General features: G+C 42.3%; 3 protein-coding genes across 10 annotated transcripts in view; 1 reads left to right on the top strand and 2 right to left on the bottom strand.

Moving 5' to 3' along the window:
- Nucleotides 1–226: 226 nt before the first annotated feature.
- Nucleotides 227–11,537, bottom strand: LOC147796351 (carbonyl reductase [NADPH] 3-like). 3 transcript variants are annotated; one of them, XM_087148253.1, is made up of 6 exons: nucleotides 11,415–11,537; nucleotides 2,529–2,792; nucleotides 2,309–2,421; nucleotides 1,919–2,044; nucleotides 1,287–1,431; nucleotides 227–959 (listed from the first exon to the last, which is right to left on the bottom strand). In XM_087148253.1, exons 1-6 carry the CDS (start codon nucleotides 11,415–11,417, stop codon nucleotides 798–800), a joined length of 813 nt encoding a protein of 270 aa, XP_087004379.1. In that variant the 5' UTR covers nucleotides 11,418–11,537; the 3' UTR covers nucleotides 227–797. The 3 variants fall into 3 exon arrangements, with proteins under 3 accessions (XP_087004379.1, XP_087004377.1, XP_087004378.1); XM_087148251.1 differs by lacking the exon at nucleotides 11,415–11,537 and adding an exon at nucleotides 3,001–6,121; XM_087148252.1 differs by lacking the exon at nucleotides 11,415–11,537 and adding an exon at nucleotides 3,319–6,113.
- Nucleotides 6,553–13,064, top strand: LOC110973484 (carbonyl reductase [NADPH] 3-like). Of its 2 annotated transcripts, XM_022224341.2 has the most exons (7): nucleotides 6,553–6,708; nucleotides 8,192–8,455; nucleotides 8,974–9,024; nucleotides 9,745–9,857; nucleotides 10,473–10,598; nucleotides 11,073–11,217; nucleotides 11,821–13,059. In XM_022224341.2, the coding sequence occupies exons 1-7, from the start codon at nucleotides 6,682–6,684 to the stop codon at nucleotides 11,980–11,982; spliced, it is 888 nt and encodes a 295-aa protein (XP_022080033.2). In that variant the 5' UTR covers nucleotides 6,553–6,681; the 3' UTR covers nucleotides 11,983–13,059. The 2 variants fall into 2 exon arrangements, with proteins under 2 accessions (XP_022080033.2, XP_087004370.1); XM_087148244.1 differs by lacking the exon at nucleotides 6,553–6,708 and having other exon boundaries at nucleotides 8,085–8,455; nucleotides 11,821–13,064.
- The window catches only part of LOC110973485 (carbonyl reductase [NADPH] 1-like), a 28,474-nt gene continuing 19,702 nt past the window's right edge, over nucleotides 11,462–20,233 (bottom strand). For 3 of the 5 annotated variants that reach the window (XM_087148246.1, XM_087148248.1, XM_087148247.1), the window contains exons 4-8: nucleotides 18,199–18,462; nucleotides 17,209–17,321; nucleotides 16,227–16,352; nucleotides 15,697–15,841; nucleotides 13,062–15,174 (exon numbers count right to left, since the gene is read on the bottom strand). In XM_087148246.1, coding sequence (XP_087004372.1) covers nucleotides 15,013–15,174; nucleotides 15,697–15,841; nucleotides 16,227–16,352; nucleotides 17,209–17,321; nucleotides 18,199–18,462 — 810 coding nt within the window. In that variant the 3' untranslated portion in view covers nucleotides 13,062–15,012. Of the gene's footprint in view, nucleotides 11,599–13,061; nucleotides 15,175–15,696; nucleotides 15,842–16,226; nucleotides 16,353–17,208; nucleotides 17,322–18,198; nucleotides 18,463–20,233 lie in introns of those variants that run through there. The other 2 variants (XM_087148249.1, XM_087148250.1) reach the window with 2 other exon arrangements.

The raw sequence follows: 20,233 nt of genomic DNA, 5'->3' as shown, positions 1-20,233 counted from the left end.
CAACCATAGTTGGGATGACACTAGAGGGCGCAATATCTGTTACGTTGGTTACCAAGGAAAATGGACCACCGGTTTGACAAAATGGCTTTTGCTCGAACGAAATATAACAGGAATAATAAAAAGAACGGTTGGGTTCAAGCTTTGCGCCAACTGCGCCAAAAGAACTAGAAGGCAGCCAGTTTTTCATGGCACTTTGAACATATCCGATAAAGCACACAAACCTGACTGTTTTCAATATCAAAGTGTTTATTACCATGTAAAGCTTTTTGTCACTGTAATATGCTGCATGAGCACATACCTCACGGCACTTGTCTTCTTAACGAAGTGGCAAAATGTACCTAATTAATGCACTAAAAATTTATATTATCAAGCATTTTGCTTGTTATCAAACATCTTCAAAAAACAGCTTACTTGTATAAAGATACATCTTCAGGTAAAAATCTCGCCATAACTCTTCTATTAAATGTTCAAGCAATTTCCAATTCATAAATGCATAAATTAAACCTCATGACAAGTAACATATAAATTAAATTTCACCACCATTTCTAGCTTTAAGAAGGAAATAACGTTAACTTTCAGGACCAGTTCAACAAGACAACCCTCTTTCAATTTGGACAAGGATACTTTCAAAGAGGAAATCATGGGGGTGGTTAAAAGTTTGTCCACGAAGAAGGCATTTTGTAAAAATTACCAGGTATCTTGAGAGCTTGTGATCCATTTTGTGATAAGAAACTGGAAATTAATTATTCTCCTGGTTCACTGTTTTTCCACAAGTGGAGGTGAGTCTAGTTCTCAGGCTACCAGAAATCCAAAACAGACTTTTGGTAAAGCATCTTTCCATTAAGGTCTTTCGAGCCTGGCGGAAGCAGAGCGCAGAAGACGGGTGTAACAGCCCCTTCTTCAACCGTCAAGGGCCCCTTATGATCGGTCAAATCTGTAGCCACGTAACCTGGGCAACACTGTCACAAAAAAAAAAGAACAAGCATATTTCTGACTAAAATTCTCCAACCTTTCACAATTCTTTCCTATTTCAAAGTCTACATTTTTTATGTTCTACGGCCAATGCAATGCATGTTCAATTCCAATTTGTTTTAGATCAGTAAAGCCAAAGCCAACATCTAGACCAGAAGTAATTTTGATTTTTTATTTTCAAGCAACCAATTTTGAAATAATTAAAAATGTCTGTAACAGTCTTATCTGAAAACTTACAACCATGACAGGTTCTCTACCTAAAAGCCTGCTTCACTGTAAATGAACTCTAGAAACTATAAAAATACTTCACGTACACATGTAAGGAGAATGTCTTCCTTCGTTTTGTCCTTGGTGACGTCAGCAGCTTGCACCCGCGTAAGTGCAATGACCCCCATCTTGCTTGTGCCATAGGCCGAGTTGGGCCAGCCTTTCCTCATATGATCCCCGGCATTAGCATGTCTGAGGAGATCAACCATAAGACTGACGACACATAACAATGTCGATAAAACCCATCCTCTTTGGCGAAATTTCTCACTGCAAAGGCTCAGTTCAAACTTCAGGTTGTTTTTACTTCAAATATTCACAGTGGGACAAAACACTCAGAACAATTTTAAAGCAACAGATAGACTGGTGCACGATTGACATTTTTCACAAGACTCTCTCTTCCCAATGGCACGACTTCCTAAGGGAAAGAGTAATGAACAGAAAAAGAGACAAGGTGCCAGACGTCATGTCTTCAGATTAAAGCAGGGCAACACACATGTTGGTACAGCGATGCCTGAATACTTTCACCACTGAAGCAACATTTGCAATATTGAACATTCTGGGGAAATATCAAACCAAAGTCTCAAAAGAAAAAGTTCGAAATGGAGGCCTCTGAAATTTTATTTACAGTACTGATGTGAAATATCATCCAGAACTTAGCATATTCTGGTTGACGGCTTACTCCAGAAATTCCTTCATGAGCAGCTCAACATCCTGCTCTGTCTTGATGGCCTGGAAACGACCTTTGACCTCTTCACTCATCTCGCTGTAGACATGCCGCCCAACTGTGCTGGCCATGTTGACGATTCTGGAACAATGGAGATGTGTGAAAGTGATGAAATGACGATCTTCGTAACTTCTGCATAAAACGTCCCATCTTTGGAGTTCATTGGATCATTGGGAAAGTTTTCCCGAAAAAATTCTCGCATAAACTTAAGCTATAACTCTATGTTGAGTGGGTGATTTTACAAAACTTGGGTTGAGAAATATCCAGGCAAGTTTCCTTGCAACCTGGCATGTTTTGACCAAGAAAAACTTTGTCTGCCCTAAACACAGAAAGAAGATATGATACCTTCCGTGGGAACGAACCAGTGGAATGAGTGCTCTGCTCACTTCTAACAGGGCGGTGAAGTTGGTTGCCATGACTACGGATGCCTGAGTGCCAAACGAATCAGGAGAGCTCCTCTAGAATGGAGTACAGGACAAGGCAAGTAAAAATGTGAAACACTGTTGTTTTCCCCCAACTGCACTCTGAAAAATCAAAACTCCAAAACTCAATCCCCTTGTTGTACCTTGAAGGGTATTCCAGCATTGTTGACCAGTACATCCAAGCCGCCGTGCGTCTCCTTCAGGAAATCTCTCAGCTTCTTCACGCTGACACGGTCCGTAACGTCCAACTGGTGATACTTAGGCTGGAGCCCCTCCTGATTGAGTCTGGCCACGGCCTCCCTCCCCCTCTCCTCGTTCCTGGCAGTCAGGTAGACGATTCCATTGTCCAGCTGCTTGCACAGCGCCCTCACAATGGCAAAACCAATGCCCTTGTTGGCTCCAGTTACCTGAACATTTGACCGGCACATAGACATCTTTATGCCTCTTAAACCTTATGCAAGTACTCATCAGAGCTGGGGTTAAGATTTGGGGAGGAAATATAAGTAACATATAATACAAATAAGTAAATGCCCAACAAAAACAATGGATTTCACCCTAAAAATGGTGGCAAATGTGTACTAGATCAGTAGATGTGCTATCTAGTCATGCTGATACCTGAGGCACAAGTGTAGACGTGGTGTACATGATCATCCTTGGTGTGATATCCCAATGATGTGGGGAGCTTTGCCAAGTAGGCGTAGAAAAGTAGGCCCCTACTTTGGTTTACTTACGATGTGGCTGTAAAACGGAAATTCCCGTTACATTTCTGGGGCTCCTACACTGTGTTGGTATACCGGTAGCGCATGTTGACGTCGATGTTGGTGGACAATTAGATATCATGGAACTCTTTTCATCTTCTGCTTGTCGGGGTCTATAACAAGCCCTCTTAAAAAGGTTAAAAACTCAAGTAACTTCACCCAGAATGTGGCTTACCAATGCAATCCGCTGCGCCATGTGCAGTTAAGTTTCACACGTTTTTTTTCTAAAATGCTAGTGCGTTGCATGCTGGTACATGGTAGGCTGATCGACCAGATGAGGGCGCTCGGTTAGATAAAGGAATCGCTCTCAAAATTGGCAACCGCCGCCCGATTCGTGTCCTCGCTTTTAAAATGATTCTGACTGACACTTCCTGGGGGAAAAAAGTGAGTTTTTCTTCATTGACTTCATTCAGCGAAGAGTGAAAGGTCATAAATCATGATCTTACTTTTTAAAATCGATTTTTCAAAGTAGGTTTCGATCAGATTTGAGCTTGACACTGATCTCAGAACAAATGAAATTACACTAATTAGCCTCCTTTCGCAGGTCACTTTACTTTTTTTGGGGGGGATGCTGATTTAATGATCAAATCAAAGCTGAAAAGTAGTCTCTTTTCTCTAAATACAGTGTACAAAAAAATATTCCCAGAATAGGCCTGTAATACCTAATATATTCTACAACTTTCATGGACAGATTTTGGAGATTACGAAGAACCAGAAAGAACATTGAATTTTCTATGCAGTACTGTAAGTTGTGCTTAACGGTAAAAAAACTCTCCATGTTCCTTCTTGGGGTTAAATTGAATTTGCATTATAAAGCAACAAACTGGAGCTCGAATGCATAAACTGGAGTGGAATAGTTGAGTGCTACTTAAAGTCAAAGCTGCCTTACTTGAGGAATTTGTGTCAAAATAATATGGGAATGTATATGTAGGCCTACTGCTTTCATCAATAAAATTAATGAAAGGTTCACTTGTGGCAATGTACCGCTGTCTTTCGGTTTAGATGATGTAAAGACAAAAACAACTGCAGCAGCAATTTTTTATTTTGACGATGTTTGAACAGACTAGACGGACATCTATGACCTCTGTTTTGTTACATCGCGGGAAGCAAAAATTTTCCAGCAGTTAAACTATGGCCAGCCGGGAGCACAAAATCAACAAATTAATTTCCCGAGTTTTAAATAGTGCCAATATGAAAACACTACAATACATAGTTTACACTCCTCGTGAGCCAATGCCAGCAATTCCACACACACACACTGAACGGGTGGCTAGATTTTTTGTGGCAAAGTCCAGCCTGGCCTACACTGACAGTGAAATGACTGATTGTAGCCGCCCACTTCACTGGCCTTGTCGATAACAAAACTGATACATGTGGGTCCAACCCTGACCGGGACTCGCTTCATCTGGAAGGGCAGGTTTTCTCGTGGTAAAGTACACTGACAATGAATTTAAGGCCGCCACGCTTCATGTCTGCGTGAAAACGGTAAATATCATTGTTGGTCTTCGCACGCAATGCATTATGTGCTGTGTATATTACAGCTATAACGCAGAACTGCTATTATTTAGGCCTATGCCTACGACAGATCTTTGCCTGTAAACACACTATAGCTTTCAATCTAGTCGTGCACTGCCGATCTGGTGACCACTTCCGCCTTGATGACCCTACCTTTGAAACTGAGGGGGAAAATAGCTCTTGTAAATTTTACAAACGGTAAAATACGTATCACCATAAATGTTCCAATGTTGAAAATAATAAACGTCCTTTAGAGGGAGCCCTTTTCTTACAAGATGATGTGGCCATTCCTCAATGCAATGAATTTTTCTCACAGCATAACTTGTTGTACGCCTACGTGTTTAATTTAGTTTGGTATAATTCAGTTCCGTGCTACGCGTGTTACGCTTCATATGGAAGACTTCTGTTCCAAGCACACACACAAAGCATGGTTTTCATGGATGGACGAAAGGGAGTGACGTGTCCGTTAGGGCGGTTCACTTGTTATCTTGGTTATATTCATTCACATCCTATAAGCCCGTAATAAGTGAAGATGGCATGACTAGGCCACATTGTTTCAAGGCGCAGAATGTTGCACAGGATTTTCGTCTACCATATCGAAAACTAGGAACAGTCTGAGTAAGATTCTCGAAAGACGGAACTTTACAACACTATAAGGTGAGAATGTAGGCCTTTCCGGTGGAAAAGCCAGTGTCAAACGAAACATGATCGCAATCACCTCAGAGTTGTAGACTTGAGTCACTTGACTCGGACTCGAGCCGCTATTTTTGTGACTAGTGACTTGACTTGGACTTCCAAAAAATGACTTGTGACTTGGTTTGGACTTGCAAATTATGACTTATACCAGGTCAAAAAAAAAAAACCATTCGATCAAACCCATTTCAGCTTTAAACTAGGCCTGCCAACTTATACCTTGCATTCTTAAAATAACCGTCTTAAGACTTCGTTCGGTTGACAGGTTACTTTGCATAGCTTCCGTCGATCATCACCCAGGTGATATGAATTATGCATACCATTCTTACTGAAGTCTGTTGCCGCCCCTGGTCAAACAAAATATCCAAAACCTTCCTGTGTGGTTCGTGTCGCGGATTGCAGAATAAATATGGAAGGTTGTTGAACCAAGACTAGGCTATGGCTTGAAATCACACATAATAGCGCAACTTGACCTGTACTTGGACAAAAAAGACTTGTAACTTGCTATACATAGACCAAATTGACTTGTGACTTGACTTCAAGTTGACTTGACCTGTGATCAAATGACTTGTGACGTGACTTGTGACTGGACCAAATGACTTGTGACTTGACTTGGACTTGCAAAAGTCGACTTGTTACCACCTCTGGCAACCACCTAATCTGTATAGCGTCAAAATGCGTGGGCCTGTTTGTCCCACACACGGATCCAGATCTCATGATGTCATCAGTAACCGACTGTTTGTTGACTGACACCAGAACTAGCCTTAAGTTTAATCTAGACCAGCAAATGTTTCGTTCCATGATTTGCAATTTTGTCACTTCCAGTTTTTATGTTGTGCATTATAACTCGGCAAGACTTAACGATATCGTGACTTGCATTTTTCACATGTAGTAAGGCGGGCTGCAAGATTTTATGTAGACTTGACGACAAGTCGTTTTAAGTAGGCCTAGTCGTGTTCTAATTTGCCCGTGCAGCTGTATCATAAATCCGTAAGATGGGGACGAGGCAAACAAAGTCCTATGACGCAAAGGCATTATGATTAGACGGTGCATCGTACGCGTGGCATGCGCGCGTGGAGAGTAAAATCAAACCAATTGTCGACTTGGCAGCAAGTCTAGTTTCATGACAACGCGTCTGGCAATTTATGTATAAAAATCGTTCGCACTCGAAAAAGTCTCACAAAGGGAGATCATCCACCGTTGAGGGGTTAAAAGTCGCCCGGTTCTTTCACATTCTGTCGTGCAGTTCAAGCGTTGCGGGTGACAGACACATAAGTTTACTGGATATTGCTAATAGGACACGACACGTATCTGACTATCATCATCGACCATGTCCAACACTCAGCGCGTTGCAGTGGTAAGATTCTCCTCACGTTAAAGTGTAATTGATTAATTTATAAAGCAGAAATGCAATACAATCATGTTCAATTGTGCTGGACAAGTGATACATTAAACTACAACGTAATAATGAGGCAAAGACAGGCGCCTTGGGCAGCTGTCAACCTACATCTGCCAACGGAGTGCAGAAAATTGAACATGCTGATTTTTGCTGAGGGGGTAAAACCGTGTCAAACCGAAAATAACTTCTCGTGATACTGGAGACACTTAAACTACCACAAAACTCTTCTCACAAATGACGTGGGCCGGGACTCGAACCTGGAATTACATCGTTGAGAGGCGAGTGCTTTGTGCACAAGCAATCCGTGTCCATCTAAACCTGACTAGGCAGATATGTTCTTTCGTCAACTGGGTTCTCATTTTTATCTTTGGACTCACAGGGAATTTCATGGCGAATTGAAAAATGCTGTGCATGGTCTACAACCAAAATGCCCAGCCACAAAACAGTGCTCTTGGTAAAACTAGGCCCTTCTGATAACCGAAAAATGACACATAACAGGCCAACATTGTCAAGTAGACGGCATCGATGCTGCCATTCTAAAGTCTGATTTCATTGAGAAGGGGGGGGGGGGTCGGCGATAACATGTAGGCTACGGTTTTGACGACAACGTGTATCATGTAAGATTGGAAACGTAAAAGGGTCTTAAGACACGCGATTCCACCACCCACCGCTGTTAACAACGAGGCTTTTATGGAGAAACGCCCCTTGTTAGGAACCTGGCCGAAATATATTATGGATATTTGAATTCAATTTGCACTGAACAGCTTCGACGTCACTACGCAGGGTCTTGGGAGCGAAAAGATGGAGAGAAGAACTTCGACCGAGCTACCCCGCTTAGCGTAGTGGATAAGGAATTAATTTTGTGGTTATTCTTTGATCGTTCATATCCAGGAGGTTATTTTCTTAAGGTTCTTTCCCGTCGGAAAGATTAAATTTGAATGGTCTTCATATAATGACCACGTCAGTATCATTGAGATTTATGGCAATATCATATTATACACGGCAAACGCAGTCCGGTCAAGCAAAAACGCTGGTACGGGGTGACGGGTGGGCAACGCAACGGGCCAGCCCCCAATATGGGAGGCGTGGGGCATACCAATCGAATGGATCGTCAAACATGCGCGGCACAGGCCAGGTGAACGGAACGTACAGCCGGGCGAATAGGTAGTGACGGTGGGGATATTTCAATTTTGGTAACACTGGAGGTTCATTTAATAGGACAGTACTTCGCTGGTTCACAAACGATTAAGAAATAGAAGAGTTACAGTTACATAGATACCAAAATTTTTTGAATAATCCCCACTGACGTGGCTCTTTTAACCAATGAAGAGTGAGTGCTTCTGCTCAAGGAGGATAAATGCCGCACCAAAAACCACAACCCTTTTTTCGGCAAACTACTTTTCTCACCCAAAAGTCTTACATTCTGTTGCCATGGTTACAGGTAACAGGCGCCAACAAGGGCATTGGTTTCGCCATTGTCCGAGCTCTGTGCAAGCAGCTGGATAATGGAATCGTCTACCTGACTGCCAGGAACGAGGAGAGGGGGAGGGAGGCCGTGGCCAGACTCAATCAGGAAGGGCTCCAGCCTAAGTTTCATCAGCTGGACGTTACCGATCGGGCCAGCGTGAGCAAGCTGAGGGATTTCCTGCAGAAGACGCACGGAGGCTTGGACGTATTGGTCAACAATGCAGCAGTCTACTATAAAGTAATTTCATATTTTTTGCAATATGATCTTTAAAGAAGGCTGTTCTTTCTGCCGTAGCGCCCTGTCTGCTGCAGCGCGTTATCAGATGGGAAAAGATAGGGCCCATCATTTACAAAACATTTTTACAAACATGATAGAGGAAGCTGGAAAGGAATTTCTGAAGCTGAATTCAGTTCTTGAAACTTATTTCCGCCGGTGTCTCTCCCATCATTGTACAATAATCCCGAATCGCAAACGGTCTCAAGAGACTGGAAATTAAATCAGAGGCGTTACATAATATGCTTCATACTGAATATCACTCATTATCCAAACTAACGAAATATTGTGCATACTATCATAGCACGAATAGCATCTTTAGGAACATTGACATAATATATCAAAACGAGCTGGTTGTTACACACAGGTGTATAAAATAAATTGGAACATTTTATGGGCGTGTCATTACTAATCATAGACATTTAACCTTTCAACGCGAGCCAACGGCACACTACCAGCTTTTTTCCTACATTATTTTACAGGAAGTGGCAGTTACTGTCCGCGATGGAGTCATGGAATGGGAATTATTTAACGTAAGCAGATTACTGAGAATCTAAAGCCGATTTGGTAGTTATGCAGAATGTCAAAAACGCAACCCAACAGTTAGCCTACATTTATTGCCCACCCCTTCCCCCATTTCGTGCCAGAAATTGTTACTTTTGAAATCAAACGGAATTTCAAATGGCTATGTTAACGAGCTGATCTACATAGGATGACTAGAATGGGGAATACTTCTCTGTACGGGGTCACTGGTGTTGTGTTGAATTGTTTGTCTGTGCCATCATCACAAACAGGTTCTTGAAATGGGTCCAAGTGGTTACTGTCACAAAAGTAAATAAGATTATGTAATCTGCACAAGTATTAAGTGGAGTTTGTTTTCTCTGAGATAAACTCATGAATTTGTAAAATTCCAAACTCTGAGAATGCGCAAGATTGGTTATACAAACCATCGCCTTCTGAAGTAAGCAATAGTACCGTCCAGGTTAGAACTTGAAAAAACCCGAATCAAAACAGTTGTTGAGTGGTAAATTTCGAATTTGAATTCAATGATTGCACACAATTGCAAGATAAACTACTGAAACTCCACTGAGCTGAACAAAAACTAGTTAAACTTCAACCAGCAATATGATTCCGTACTTGTGTGTATAGGTCCCAAACACCAAAGCTATTCTATGTAGTCTGGACATCAATAAAACTACGCTACCTTGCAACAGAAATAAAAAAGCTGCAGTAAAGTTTTGTTGTATTTTCAGGACGCGTCACATCCGCCATTTGGGGAGAAAGCGTCGATTACTATGGCAACCAATTTCGACGCTGTCTTGGATGTCAACAGAGCTCTCATCCCACTCATACGAGCTCATGGAAGGTAACATTGTCGACTAGGCAGTGACAACCGATGTTTCTGTAAAGTGTCTCGATTATGAGGTTAGGAACTACATTGAAGCGATCGGCGATCCTTGGTATTCGGTGTTTTTATTGCGGACGTCATATATATATATTAAAACTATCTGGACTCGGCATGCCTTTGTGCCGACCGTAATAAACCTGGAGAAAGAAACACACAGTGGACTACCAACTCCAGCGGGCGCACCGCACATTGCGCGTATACTTGTTCGGTCAGCCGGAGTTGCCGACACAGGGAACTTCCGGTTGACCTTTGAAGCGGTGTTCACGTACAATTAACGATTGCGACCGTCACGCGTCGCTGCGCTGGTAATTTTGCCCTGGAATGTTTTATTTTTCAGGTTTTTCGTAGATAAAATAGCAAAATTGGCATGAATAGATGAAACAGACAGCATACAATTGCGATATGATATTAGGTATACCATAAAAACTCAACCCCCTGTTTGCGTCATTAGGCGCTGCTTCCAACAACTGCACAATGACTACCCGGAAATTTATGGTTCTTCTTTGATTAATTTTCCAATTTCTAAAAAACAAATCACACAACAAAACTTGCATATTGCGTTATGCTCCTCAGAATCGTCAGCGTAGTCAGTTCAGGCGGGGTCTGGGCATTCCAAAAAATGAACAAGGAGCTGCAAGGTCGTTTCCAAGGAGTCAAGACGGAACAGGACGTGGTGCAGCTCATGCACGAATTTGTGGCGTAGGTTCTAGAAGGTCAAAGTTCCCTTCCGTAATAACCTTTTGAGTGCTTTCCTGCTTTGTCACCATGATGTCAGAAATGAATTCAAAGATAGCGATTACCGAAAGAAGTATTTTCAAAAATAAAATATAATGGTTGACAGTTTCTCTAGAGAAATTATGGAACAATTCTTCATTCTGACAATAGCTGACTCTTCCATTTTTGTAAATAGACCTGACAATATGTCTCTCAATTTATCGACTATGGTCCCAGAAACTGTCTGAAAAACAGTCACTTTTTTCTTATTGACCTCTTGATATTTTGTGAAGAATGTTGCATGCAAATTTTAAATTCAGTTTTCATCGACCTAAAGCTGTGCACTCTTGTACTGCACTGCATTATCCGGTGCGGTATAAAATGACGTTACACCATAATTGAACCCTTTTTGTCGTATGAATTTTACATGCGCTGTTGACTTTTGCCCCGTCTCGTTAGACTTGCCAAGGCCGGCAGTCACGCCCGTGAGGGATGGCCTGAAATGGTCTATGGAATATCCAAGATGGGGGTCATTGCACTTACCCGGATCCAAGCTGATGACATTGCCAAGGATAAGACGAAGGGCGAAGTTCTCATTACGTGTGTAAGTTGATCTATGTACAACTCTGTGGCATTTTGCTTCTACTGTTGGGAACTACATTGAGCAGCCTAGTCTCAGTGCAGTACAATTCCTGGCAAATGTGCGTTGTCAAAATGTACCACTGTTTTCCTTATCATCAGATGCCATTATACCCAGCAATTCACAATAGATAGACACTATCGACGACCAGGAGGACTTACCATACGGAAAGCACAGTGCAGCCACGCCTACGGCGCAACGCTAGAAGCAACGTAAGGTGCAGTGCGACGCCAATAGACCCCGCCCCGTAAACACGTGCACCATAAGCTTGCGGTGTGGCAAACCGGCTCAAAGTTAGTGCGGCGTTGTTGCGACCTCTTGACTTCCTTTGGCGATGGAACTGTTCTGGAACCGAAAAAAAAACCAAACAAACAAAGCTTGCTAGCTGTTTTCAGCCGATGGAAACTTGTTAACCATTAGAGCTTGCACTTGTGTGAACCTGGTGGAAAAACGCATGCGTTGTGTCCCGTATACGTTGTCTCCTCAATAGACAAGACTTTTATAAAATTAAGAACGCGTGGTCGTATTATGTATGTAACATTATATATTAAATGTCTTTCGCCACAGTGCTGCCCGGGCTACGTGGCCACAGATATGACGAATCACGAGGGGGAAAAGACAATCGATGAGGGCGCCGTTACGCCGGTCTACTGCGCCCTGCTACCGCCCGGTTCCAGCCAATTCAACGGCAAGATGTTCAGCGAGAAGAAGCTGCTTGAGTTCTGGTAGCGTCCGAACAATGAGTTTTCGTCATCGTCTCCTTAGACTTTCAGACATGCAGACTTTTAGCCATTCATTCAACGTTAATTGCTCCTCGCATAACCCCCCAAAAAACCTAATTAGATAACTGCATGCATGCTCCACTAACACAGGAATGGAATTCACCAAGTCAGTTTTGGTCATGTGGGTGTCCGGTCTATCGGGCTTGTGTACACAGAACAGTAAACAACATAGCTGCACAAACAACCTCAAAAGGGTTCATTCATTAACGTTCCTTATTTATGTCGTGGGTAACGCAATCAATGCCAAAGCTGGTTGAACATCATATCGCTGTACCATCCAGACTGCCACAACTACACGACAGAGAGCTATTGAGAAACGCATACGGTGGGGGGGGGCGGATGGGGTGACAATGTTGATGGTTTCATTCCGCTCTACCAATATAAATGCTCATTCTCAGTTATTCTCTCTGTAGAATTTCGGAATAAATACAGCAGCAGGTTCATAATTTGAAAGAAAAAACCACAGCGTGTATTTATTCATTTATTTGAGTTTGTACAGAGCCAATTCAGCTACATAGTATTTCGATACTCGGTAAACAAGGTACCAAACGTACAGATTGCGTTTTTAATTAATCATAGCGACGACATGAAACAGTCGACCAACCAAATGCCACATTCTCAATAACTCGATACAGCGTGGATGCCATAGTTGATTCAAAACTTCAAGGACCACGGTTGACTCGTCAAAGAAACATCATTCACCTTTAATGTCACGGATGTTGCAAGGTGGATGACCGATATTGAGAGGATGAATAGTTGAAATGGGAAGAAAATGATGATGCAGCATCGGTATTAAACACCGTTCATGGTTGACGTGGCCAAGGATCAAATGTCACTTTGCGGCCAAGTTTGCGAGGATAATCATCGGAGGCATAAAGATAAATTTAGGAACCAGGCCTTAATTGATCCAGGAGTATAAGCATGATATTGTATCTTACACTTTAAAATGACAATTCTCTTGGTAGAATTCTTGAAAGAAATACATGTCGGGCAGGGAAAAAAAACAAAAAATAAACAAATAAACTATACGTTTATTTATAATCTTTATTATTCAGCATCACATTACTGAGTTAGGAAGAAGGTCCAGTTTTAGAGGCAGGAGAAGGCCTGAGTACCCGGAGAAAACCTGCGAGAGCGAATATGGACTGGAAACCAAATGCACTTAAAGCCTGGGCCAAGCCGGGACTCCTTGGTGCAAAGCGAGGAAAGAACCGCTACGCTAACTAGCTCCCCAGAAGAGGTTCTAATGGTGAAGCTGCTGGAGGCGCCGAGGTGGGAAGAGAATGCTTACTCAGGATCCAACCAAGGGCCAGTTTGTTCCACGCAGGTCCGGACCGCGATCAGCGATCTGCCGCTGGTTCACTGACACCAGAACGGTCAACCCACCGAATGGATAGCGATAACCAGCTCTTGGATCGCTGACCGTGATGCGTGTGAAACAAACAGGCCCTAAAAACGCTCCATCAAACCACACCATAAACCCAGGGACCTTATATCAGTAAATGTGGACCTTTAATACCTTCATCAGCACGCAGAGGTCGTTGAGGCCATCTGCGGCTATCTTTAACCGTTCCAAATACAAAATGTAATACAAAGGCTTTTTCGCCATTACTAACCAAATTCGTTAATGGCATCAATAGTTACGACGCGTAAGCGAACCATCGCCTATTGTATTCGGCACAGTAAAATGGCGGCTGGTGGCTTCATTCGGGACAAAGGCATTGTGGGTCCAGTTTTGTTGTTACATGGTTTTTATAGGACATTTGCGCATAAACCCAGCTACATGTATATTGAAGTTTCATTCATACCTGCTCCAACCAAGGGCGCTGTTAGACCCTACAAGTCAAATAGGTAGGTACTTAAAACAAAAAATCTTTGAAAATTTTAAGTCTCTAGCCGTACATTAAAACATAAGGTTCGCTAAACTCATTAATGTTGGTCGTGCCAATTACATGGTGCACACAATACCTGGGCGATAGTTTGTTTCGTTGAAATCTTTTAAAATTTACCCACTGTAAATAGCACCCTCCTATTGTGTTGGAAACACATTATATGGGCTAATGGTGGACGATTGACAGTGGACGGTGATGAATGTTCGCCAAGCCAGTTTTGGTCATGTGGGTGTTTGATCTTGGCCGAAATACAGAGCACAAACCCTCACACGACAAGCTTCACCGGTTGAAAGGAGCCATGTTGGTGGGGAGCGTTCATTTTGTTGGTAGCCAAGATGAGGAAGTGTAGTCCCCATAACAGGAGCCGCAGTTGCCAGGAAAATTGTGCCTAGGCTCCTGTTCCTGTTAGGCGGATCATATTGAACATGCCGATCCTCTGTTTGTCAATTTCAAGCACTTAGGGTTTAAAATCTTTATTACCTAAATATGGGTAACTTTGCTTACAATTATTCAAATAATCTACTTTCAAGCCCTTTTAGTCCATTTTAACCATGACTATACAGTTATATAGCACAAGAAGTGTTTCAAAAAGATATCTACGTTCCTCCAACGGCCTTACAAAAGAGGCTTTTTTACCAGGGCAACATTATAACTTCTTGAATAGCTTGAGTAAATCGATTAAACATCCTTAACCTTATCTACATTAAAAATAAATAGCTAATAAGCTTACACACAATACTACTTAACTCTTAAAATGTTTGATGTGTAATTGTCTTACCTCTGCGTGTGATGCTTTCGTTTTTTCCATATTTTTCACCTGATCTGTCATTTATATTGTGATTGTATCTGTCCACACGTTAGAAAAAGGAAGCTTTGCTTCAACCCATAGCTCTACCTATTAATGTTGTTGAATTAGGTATTCTCTTGATTTCTAAGTGAATTCCATTCCTGTGCTTATGGAGCATGCATGCAGTTATCTATTACGTTTTTGGGGAGTTATCCGAGAAGCAACGTTGAACGAATGTCTAAAAGTCTCCATGTCTCAAAGTCTCAGAAGACGACGACGAAAACTCATTGTTCGGACTCTACCAGAACTCAACTAGCTTCTTTTCGCTGAACATCTTGCCGTTGAATTGACTGGAACCGGGCGGTAGCAGGGCGCAGTAGACCGGCGTAATGGCGCCCTCATCGATTGTCTTCTGCCCTTTGTAGTTTGTCATGTCTGTGGCCACGAAGCCCGGGCAGCACTGTGGAGAAAGAGAAATACATAATCCCTAATTTTGCAGCACCGTCTATTGCCTCTGAAGAAGTGTTTTGTATCTCCGCAATACATATACCAACTCCGTCATGCACAATTAGCTAATCTTGTCTCACCGCTTCTGCTGTAAACATTTACTGTTTCGCCGCCACAGTCAAGAGGTTGCAACAGCGCCGCACTGACTTTGAACCGGTTTGCTACCGCAAGCTTACAGTGCACGTGTTTACGAGGTGGGGTCTATTGGCGTCGCATTGGACCTTACGTTGCTTCTAGCGTTGCGCCATAGGCGTGGCTGCACTGTGCTTTCAGTGTGGTAAGTCCTCCTGGTCGCCGATAGTGTCTAGCTATCGTGAATTGCTGGATATAATGGCATCTGATGATAAGGAAGACAGTGGTACATTTTGACAACGCACTTTTGCCAGGAATTGTAGGCCTACTGCAAGACTGCTGCTCCATGTAGTTCCCAACAGTAGAAGCAAAATGCTATAGAGTTGTACATAGATCAACTTACACACGTAAGAAGAACATCACCCTTAGTCTTATCCTTGGCAATGTCATCAGCTTGGATCCGGGTAAGTGCAATGACCCCCATCTTGGATATTCCATAGACCATTTCAGGCCATCCCTCACGGGCGTGACTACCGGCCTTGGCAAGTCTAACGAGACGGGGCAAATGTCAAAAGCGCATGTTAAAGTCATTGACAAGAAAGGTTCAAGTGGTCTGACGCCATTTTATACCTCACCGGATAATGCAGTGCCGTACAGGAGTGCCTGACTTGACGCCAACGAAAAGGGAATATAAAAATTGCATGCAATGTTGTCAACAAAATATCAGAAGGGGTCATTAACAAAGTAACTGTATTTTTTTAGAGTTTATCTACACAATTTCAGAGTTTCGAAGAGTTCAAGTTTGACATAATGAAGATTTTTTTTTAATAATTCCCCGTCGACATCGACGGTTATTTTGTTTGGGCCAATACTTCTTTCGGTGACCACTCAAAAGGTTTCTACGGAAGAGAACTTTAACCTTCTAGAACCTACGTCACAAATTCGTGCATGAGCTGCTCCACGTCCTGTTCCGTCTTGGCTCCTTGGAAACGACCTTGCAGCTCTTTGGTCATTTTTTGGAATGCCCAGACCCCGATTAAACTGGATACGTTGACGATTCTGAGAAGCATAACGCAATATGCAAGCTTTCTTTTGTGATTTTAATTTTAGAAATAAAAAAATTAATCAAAAAGGAATCTGGTAAAAAGAGTTGAATTTATTGAAGAATTTTGGGAAAATCCTCTTTAAATCTGGCGTTTCTACAGTTGAGACATTTTTATCACTTAGTCTTCAAAGCCGTGGCCCATGGACACTGCAACGGTTCCTTCAGCCCGGCGACGGCAAAATGTGATGAAGGAATTTTGCCTGGAAGTGCTGTTCGACTTGCAATATGCATAATATGCATAATGCACATTGACAGAAAGGAGTTAACGATTGGTCGAACAAGAGTTCGCGCCAAATTAACACTGAACCGGTGACGCATGATCGATGTGTGTTTGCCACGACCAAGCGTCTCAGATGGTGCGTTCGACAGCTTACGTGAGTTAAGGCCGGTTCGTACTTAGCGCAAAAGCGATAACGAACGCCAATTTGTGACGTCAGATCAAATTTCCCGTTACGAATTCGCAAAAATTGAACACATTTTTTTACTTGAGCGAAATTTCCCTGCAATCTTTTTGTGACGTCAAATTCGCTTCGCTTTACATAAAGTACATGTATAAACCGGCCTTTACACAGTTTTTTCTTGTCCCACCGTCTCGCTTCTTTAACACGGGACACACGACCATTCCCAGGTCTTGTGTAAGCTTATAGAACCCTCCATTGTATTCAGTATTCATTGTCTTCATTGTACGACGTCTGTGATGGAAACACCGAATATATGAAGGATCGCTGATAGCTTCAATGTAGTCCCTAGCTTCATAATCAAAATACCTAGCAGAAACATCAGTTGTCACTGCCTAGTCGACAATGTTACCTTCCATGAGCTCGTATGAGTGGGAAGAGAGCTCTGCTGACATCCAAGGCAGCGTCGAAATTGATTGCCATAGTAACCGACGCCTTCTCTCCCAGTGGCAGAGATGACTCCTCCTGTAAGTACGACCAAATTTACTGTGGCCTTTTTTTCTGTTGTAAGGTATATCGTGATTTTACTCACGTCAAGACTACAGAAAATAGCTTTCTTCTCCGGGTTCACGTATACACGCAAATGTGAAAAGGGCTTGTACTTTTAACCACATCTTCGCCATGTTGTCGACGAGTGAGCCCTCACGGCAATTATTAAACTCTATTCAACCCTCCAGACGATGCTGGCTCATGCATTACATCCCCAGACGTTGAATGCGTATATTCTATACCCTCTTTGGCTGTGTTAAATGTGACGTCAAATGTACATCGAGACAACTGCATTCATTACCTTAAATTAAAATGACACATTACAAAAAAACCCAAAAAACAAAAACACAAAAACAAAACAGAGCAATGGCGTATCGATGATAACTCTTGAGACACTAGTATTTTCAAGACTGAGACGGGTTCAGCTAAGAAGGCAAGGGTGTGAGCATTATTCGGAAACTCTTGATGCGGTGTTAGGGAAAGTTAGTCATGTTACTACATGTACTGTGGAAGCTCACAGAAACTGCAGTTATAGAAGCCAGTCAATAATTTCAAGACCAGCCCCAAACGGTGTAGCCCCTTCCTCAAACAAAGCAAGCCGAACTGAACCTTTATTTTTCGCCGAACGTTATGGTCGGAAATCACTGATTTAGTATCAAATTTAAGCGTGATCATGCCGCGTAACGGGTACATTTTCTGTCTGGACATTTTAATTCATTCAACGTCCAGCCTAAGGGCACAATGTCGGCTTTTTCTTACACTTACAGAAAGTGGCAGTTACCGTCAGCGAAGGAGTTATGAAAAGCGGATTATTAAAACTTGGATAGCCATATTGAAAACAAAATGAAATTACATCATGGTAGACCCCAGCGTTGTTAACCAGTATGTCCAAGCCTCCGTGCGTCTTATGTAGGAAATCTCTCAGTTGGCTCACGCTGGCCCGATCGGTAACGTCCAGCTGATGAAACTTAGGCTGGAGCCCTTCCTGGCTGAGTCTGGCCACGGCCTCCCTCCCCCTCTCCTCGTTCCTGGCAGTCAGGTAGACGATTCCATTGTCCAGCTGCTTGCACAGGGCTCGTACAATGGCAAAACCAATGCCCTTGTTAGCTCCTGTTACCTGTAGCCATGGCAACGGAATATAAGATTTGTTTGGAGAAAAGCAGTGTACCGAAAAAGGCAGTGGTCGTTGGCAAAGTGCTTATCCTCCTTGAGCACAAGTACACACCCCTGTCATCGGTTGAAAAGAGCCATGTTGGCGGAGAGTGTTCAAAATTGTCGGTATCCACGCGACCGTAAAGCATAAATTCTATAATCGTTTGTTAACCAGCGAAGCATAGGAGCCTCCATTGTTAGGAAAATTGCGCCCTCTCTTGGTCCCGCCTTGAGCAGATGACTATTTTTCTCAGATTTAACGGCGTAGTTTGGTCACAGTTCTTGATGTTTCAGGATGGGATATTGTTTTCTAAAAAGATCTTTATCATTGACGCACTTTATGGATGGGGCCTCTCGTCTAGAAAGTGACAGTCCAAATTTGGGTGGAGGGAAAGTGGGCAGAGACCCTTGATTCCAGCATCATTCATTCAGCCACAAGAGCTTGGGATTGAATAAAAGATAAGTGTTTTCATGACGATCTGCTCTGTGAGCAAAGTAGGGTAATGAACAGAAGTAGGGGATACCAGGGTAAAACGGTATTCCTTACCTTAAGTCAGAAAAAAAATATGTTAAATGTAAATTTAACCCTTTTAACTCGAAAATTTAACCTGATTTTGCCTTTGAGAAAGATTCTGCTAGGATTAAAATATCAGGCCCTCCATATTTTGTGATTTGTATTTCGGGTCACTTTAGTCAGCAAGCAGTTTACAGCAGTTGTTAGATATGTTCTTAATTGTAAATATTTCATTTCATTTCAATTATTAATTTCTGCAGGTAAACGTTACAATCAAACTAAACAAACACACATGTACAAAAGTTGACGAGAAAGAGAGTTAAGCAACACCTCTGCAGGACTGCAAAACAGCAAACTTACGTACTGTCAAGTTGATCTCCAAATATCACAGATCCCCTAAATGAAGCAGGCGCACCTGTAACAGTGTTTGCTTTCTTGGCGGCAGTACCGCATGCCACGGTAACAAGCAAATTGAGAATTTTATGCCCCTCGTCGGTTTTACCCCCCCAGGCTTGGGCTTACATTCGGAGCAGCCGGTTGGAAGGGTAAAAACGGCCCTCAAGAAAAATGTGCTTGTATTTGGGTAATTCCAGAAATTAGGGGTCCAAAAGTGTGACAATTTTGTGTCTCTGTTACACCTGACCTTTGTTATTTGACCTGGAAATATCACCGGAACTGATTTCAAACTATTACTATTTGTTTGGCATGTATTTTGTATTTATTCATCACTCTTGGAAATCAGAAAATTTGTTCTGAATTCACAAAGTCATATGTAAGATGTGACGGGGACACGAAAAAAAATGGACCCCTAATTTCTGGAATTACATATTTTGTCAAAATACATTCATTATTATGCGTCAATCTTTATTGTACCCTGACAAAACTACAAGCCTTATTTGAAACCAGGCATTCTTGAAGCCCAAATATTATGAATTCTTCCGAAGTGCTGATGAATCTACCCTTTTTATTTATTTATTTATTTTTTGGAGCTAGGCTAATCTTTGCTAGTTAATTATATTGGTTTACGACAGAAGTCTCTCAGCGTGAGGGTAAGCTCTCAAACATTTTCAAAATGAGGAAAAGAAACGTCAGTCAAGACAACATTTTATTTGACGCGCCATTTTGTCACCGGGGTAAAACGAAAAGGTTCGCTTTACCTCATCAGGATGCATTTTGTTTCACTTCGTTAATGCTGACTCTCATGGACACACCATGGCAGCCG

This window comes from Acanthaster planci, linkage group LG17, assembly GCF_054643075.1.
Source record: "Acanthaster planci isolate LZ-2023a linkage group LG17, COTS_SCS, whole genome shotgun sequence".
Classification (NCBI taxonomy): Eukaryota; Metazoa; Echinodermata; class Asteroidea; order Valvatida; family Acanthasteridae; genus Acanthaster; species Acanthaster planci.
The sequence above is the reverse complement of the archived record's forward strand: the minus strand, read 5'-3'. Positions and strand labels throughout refer to the sequence as shown.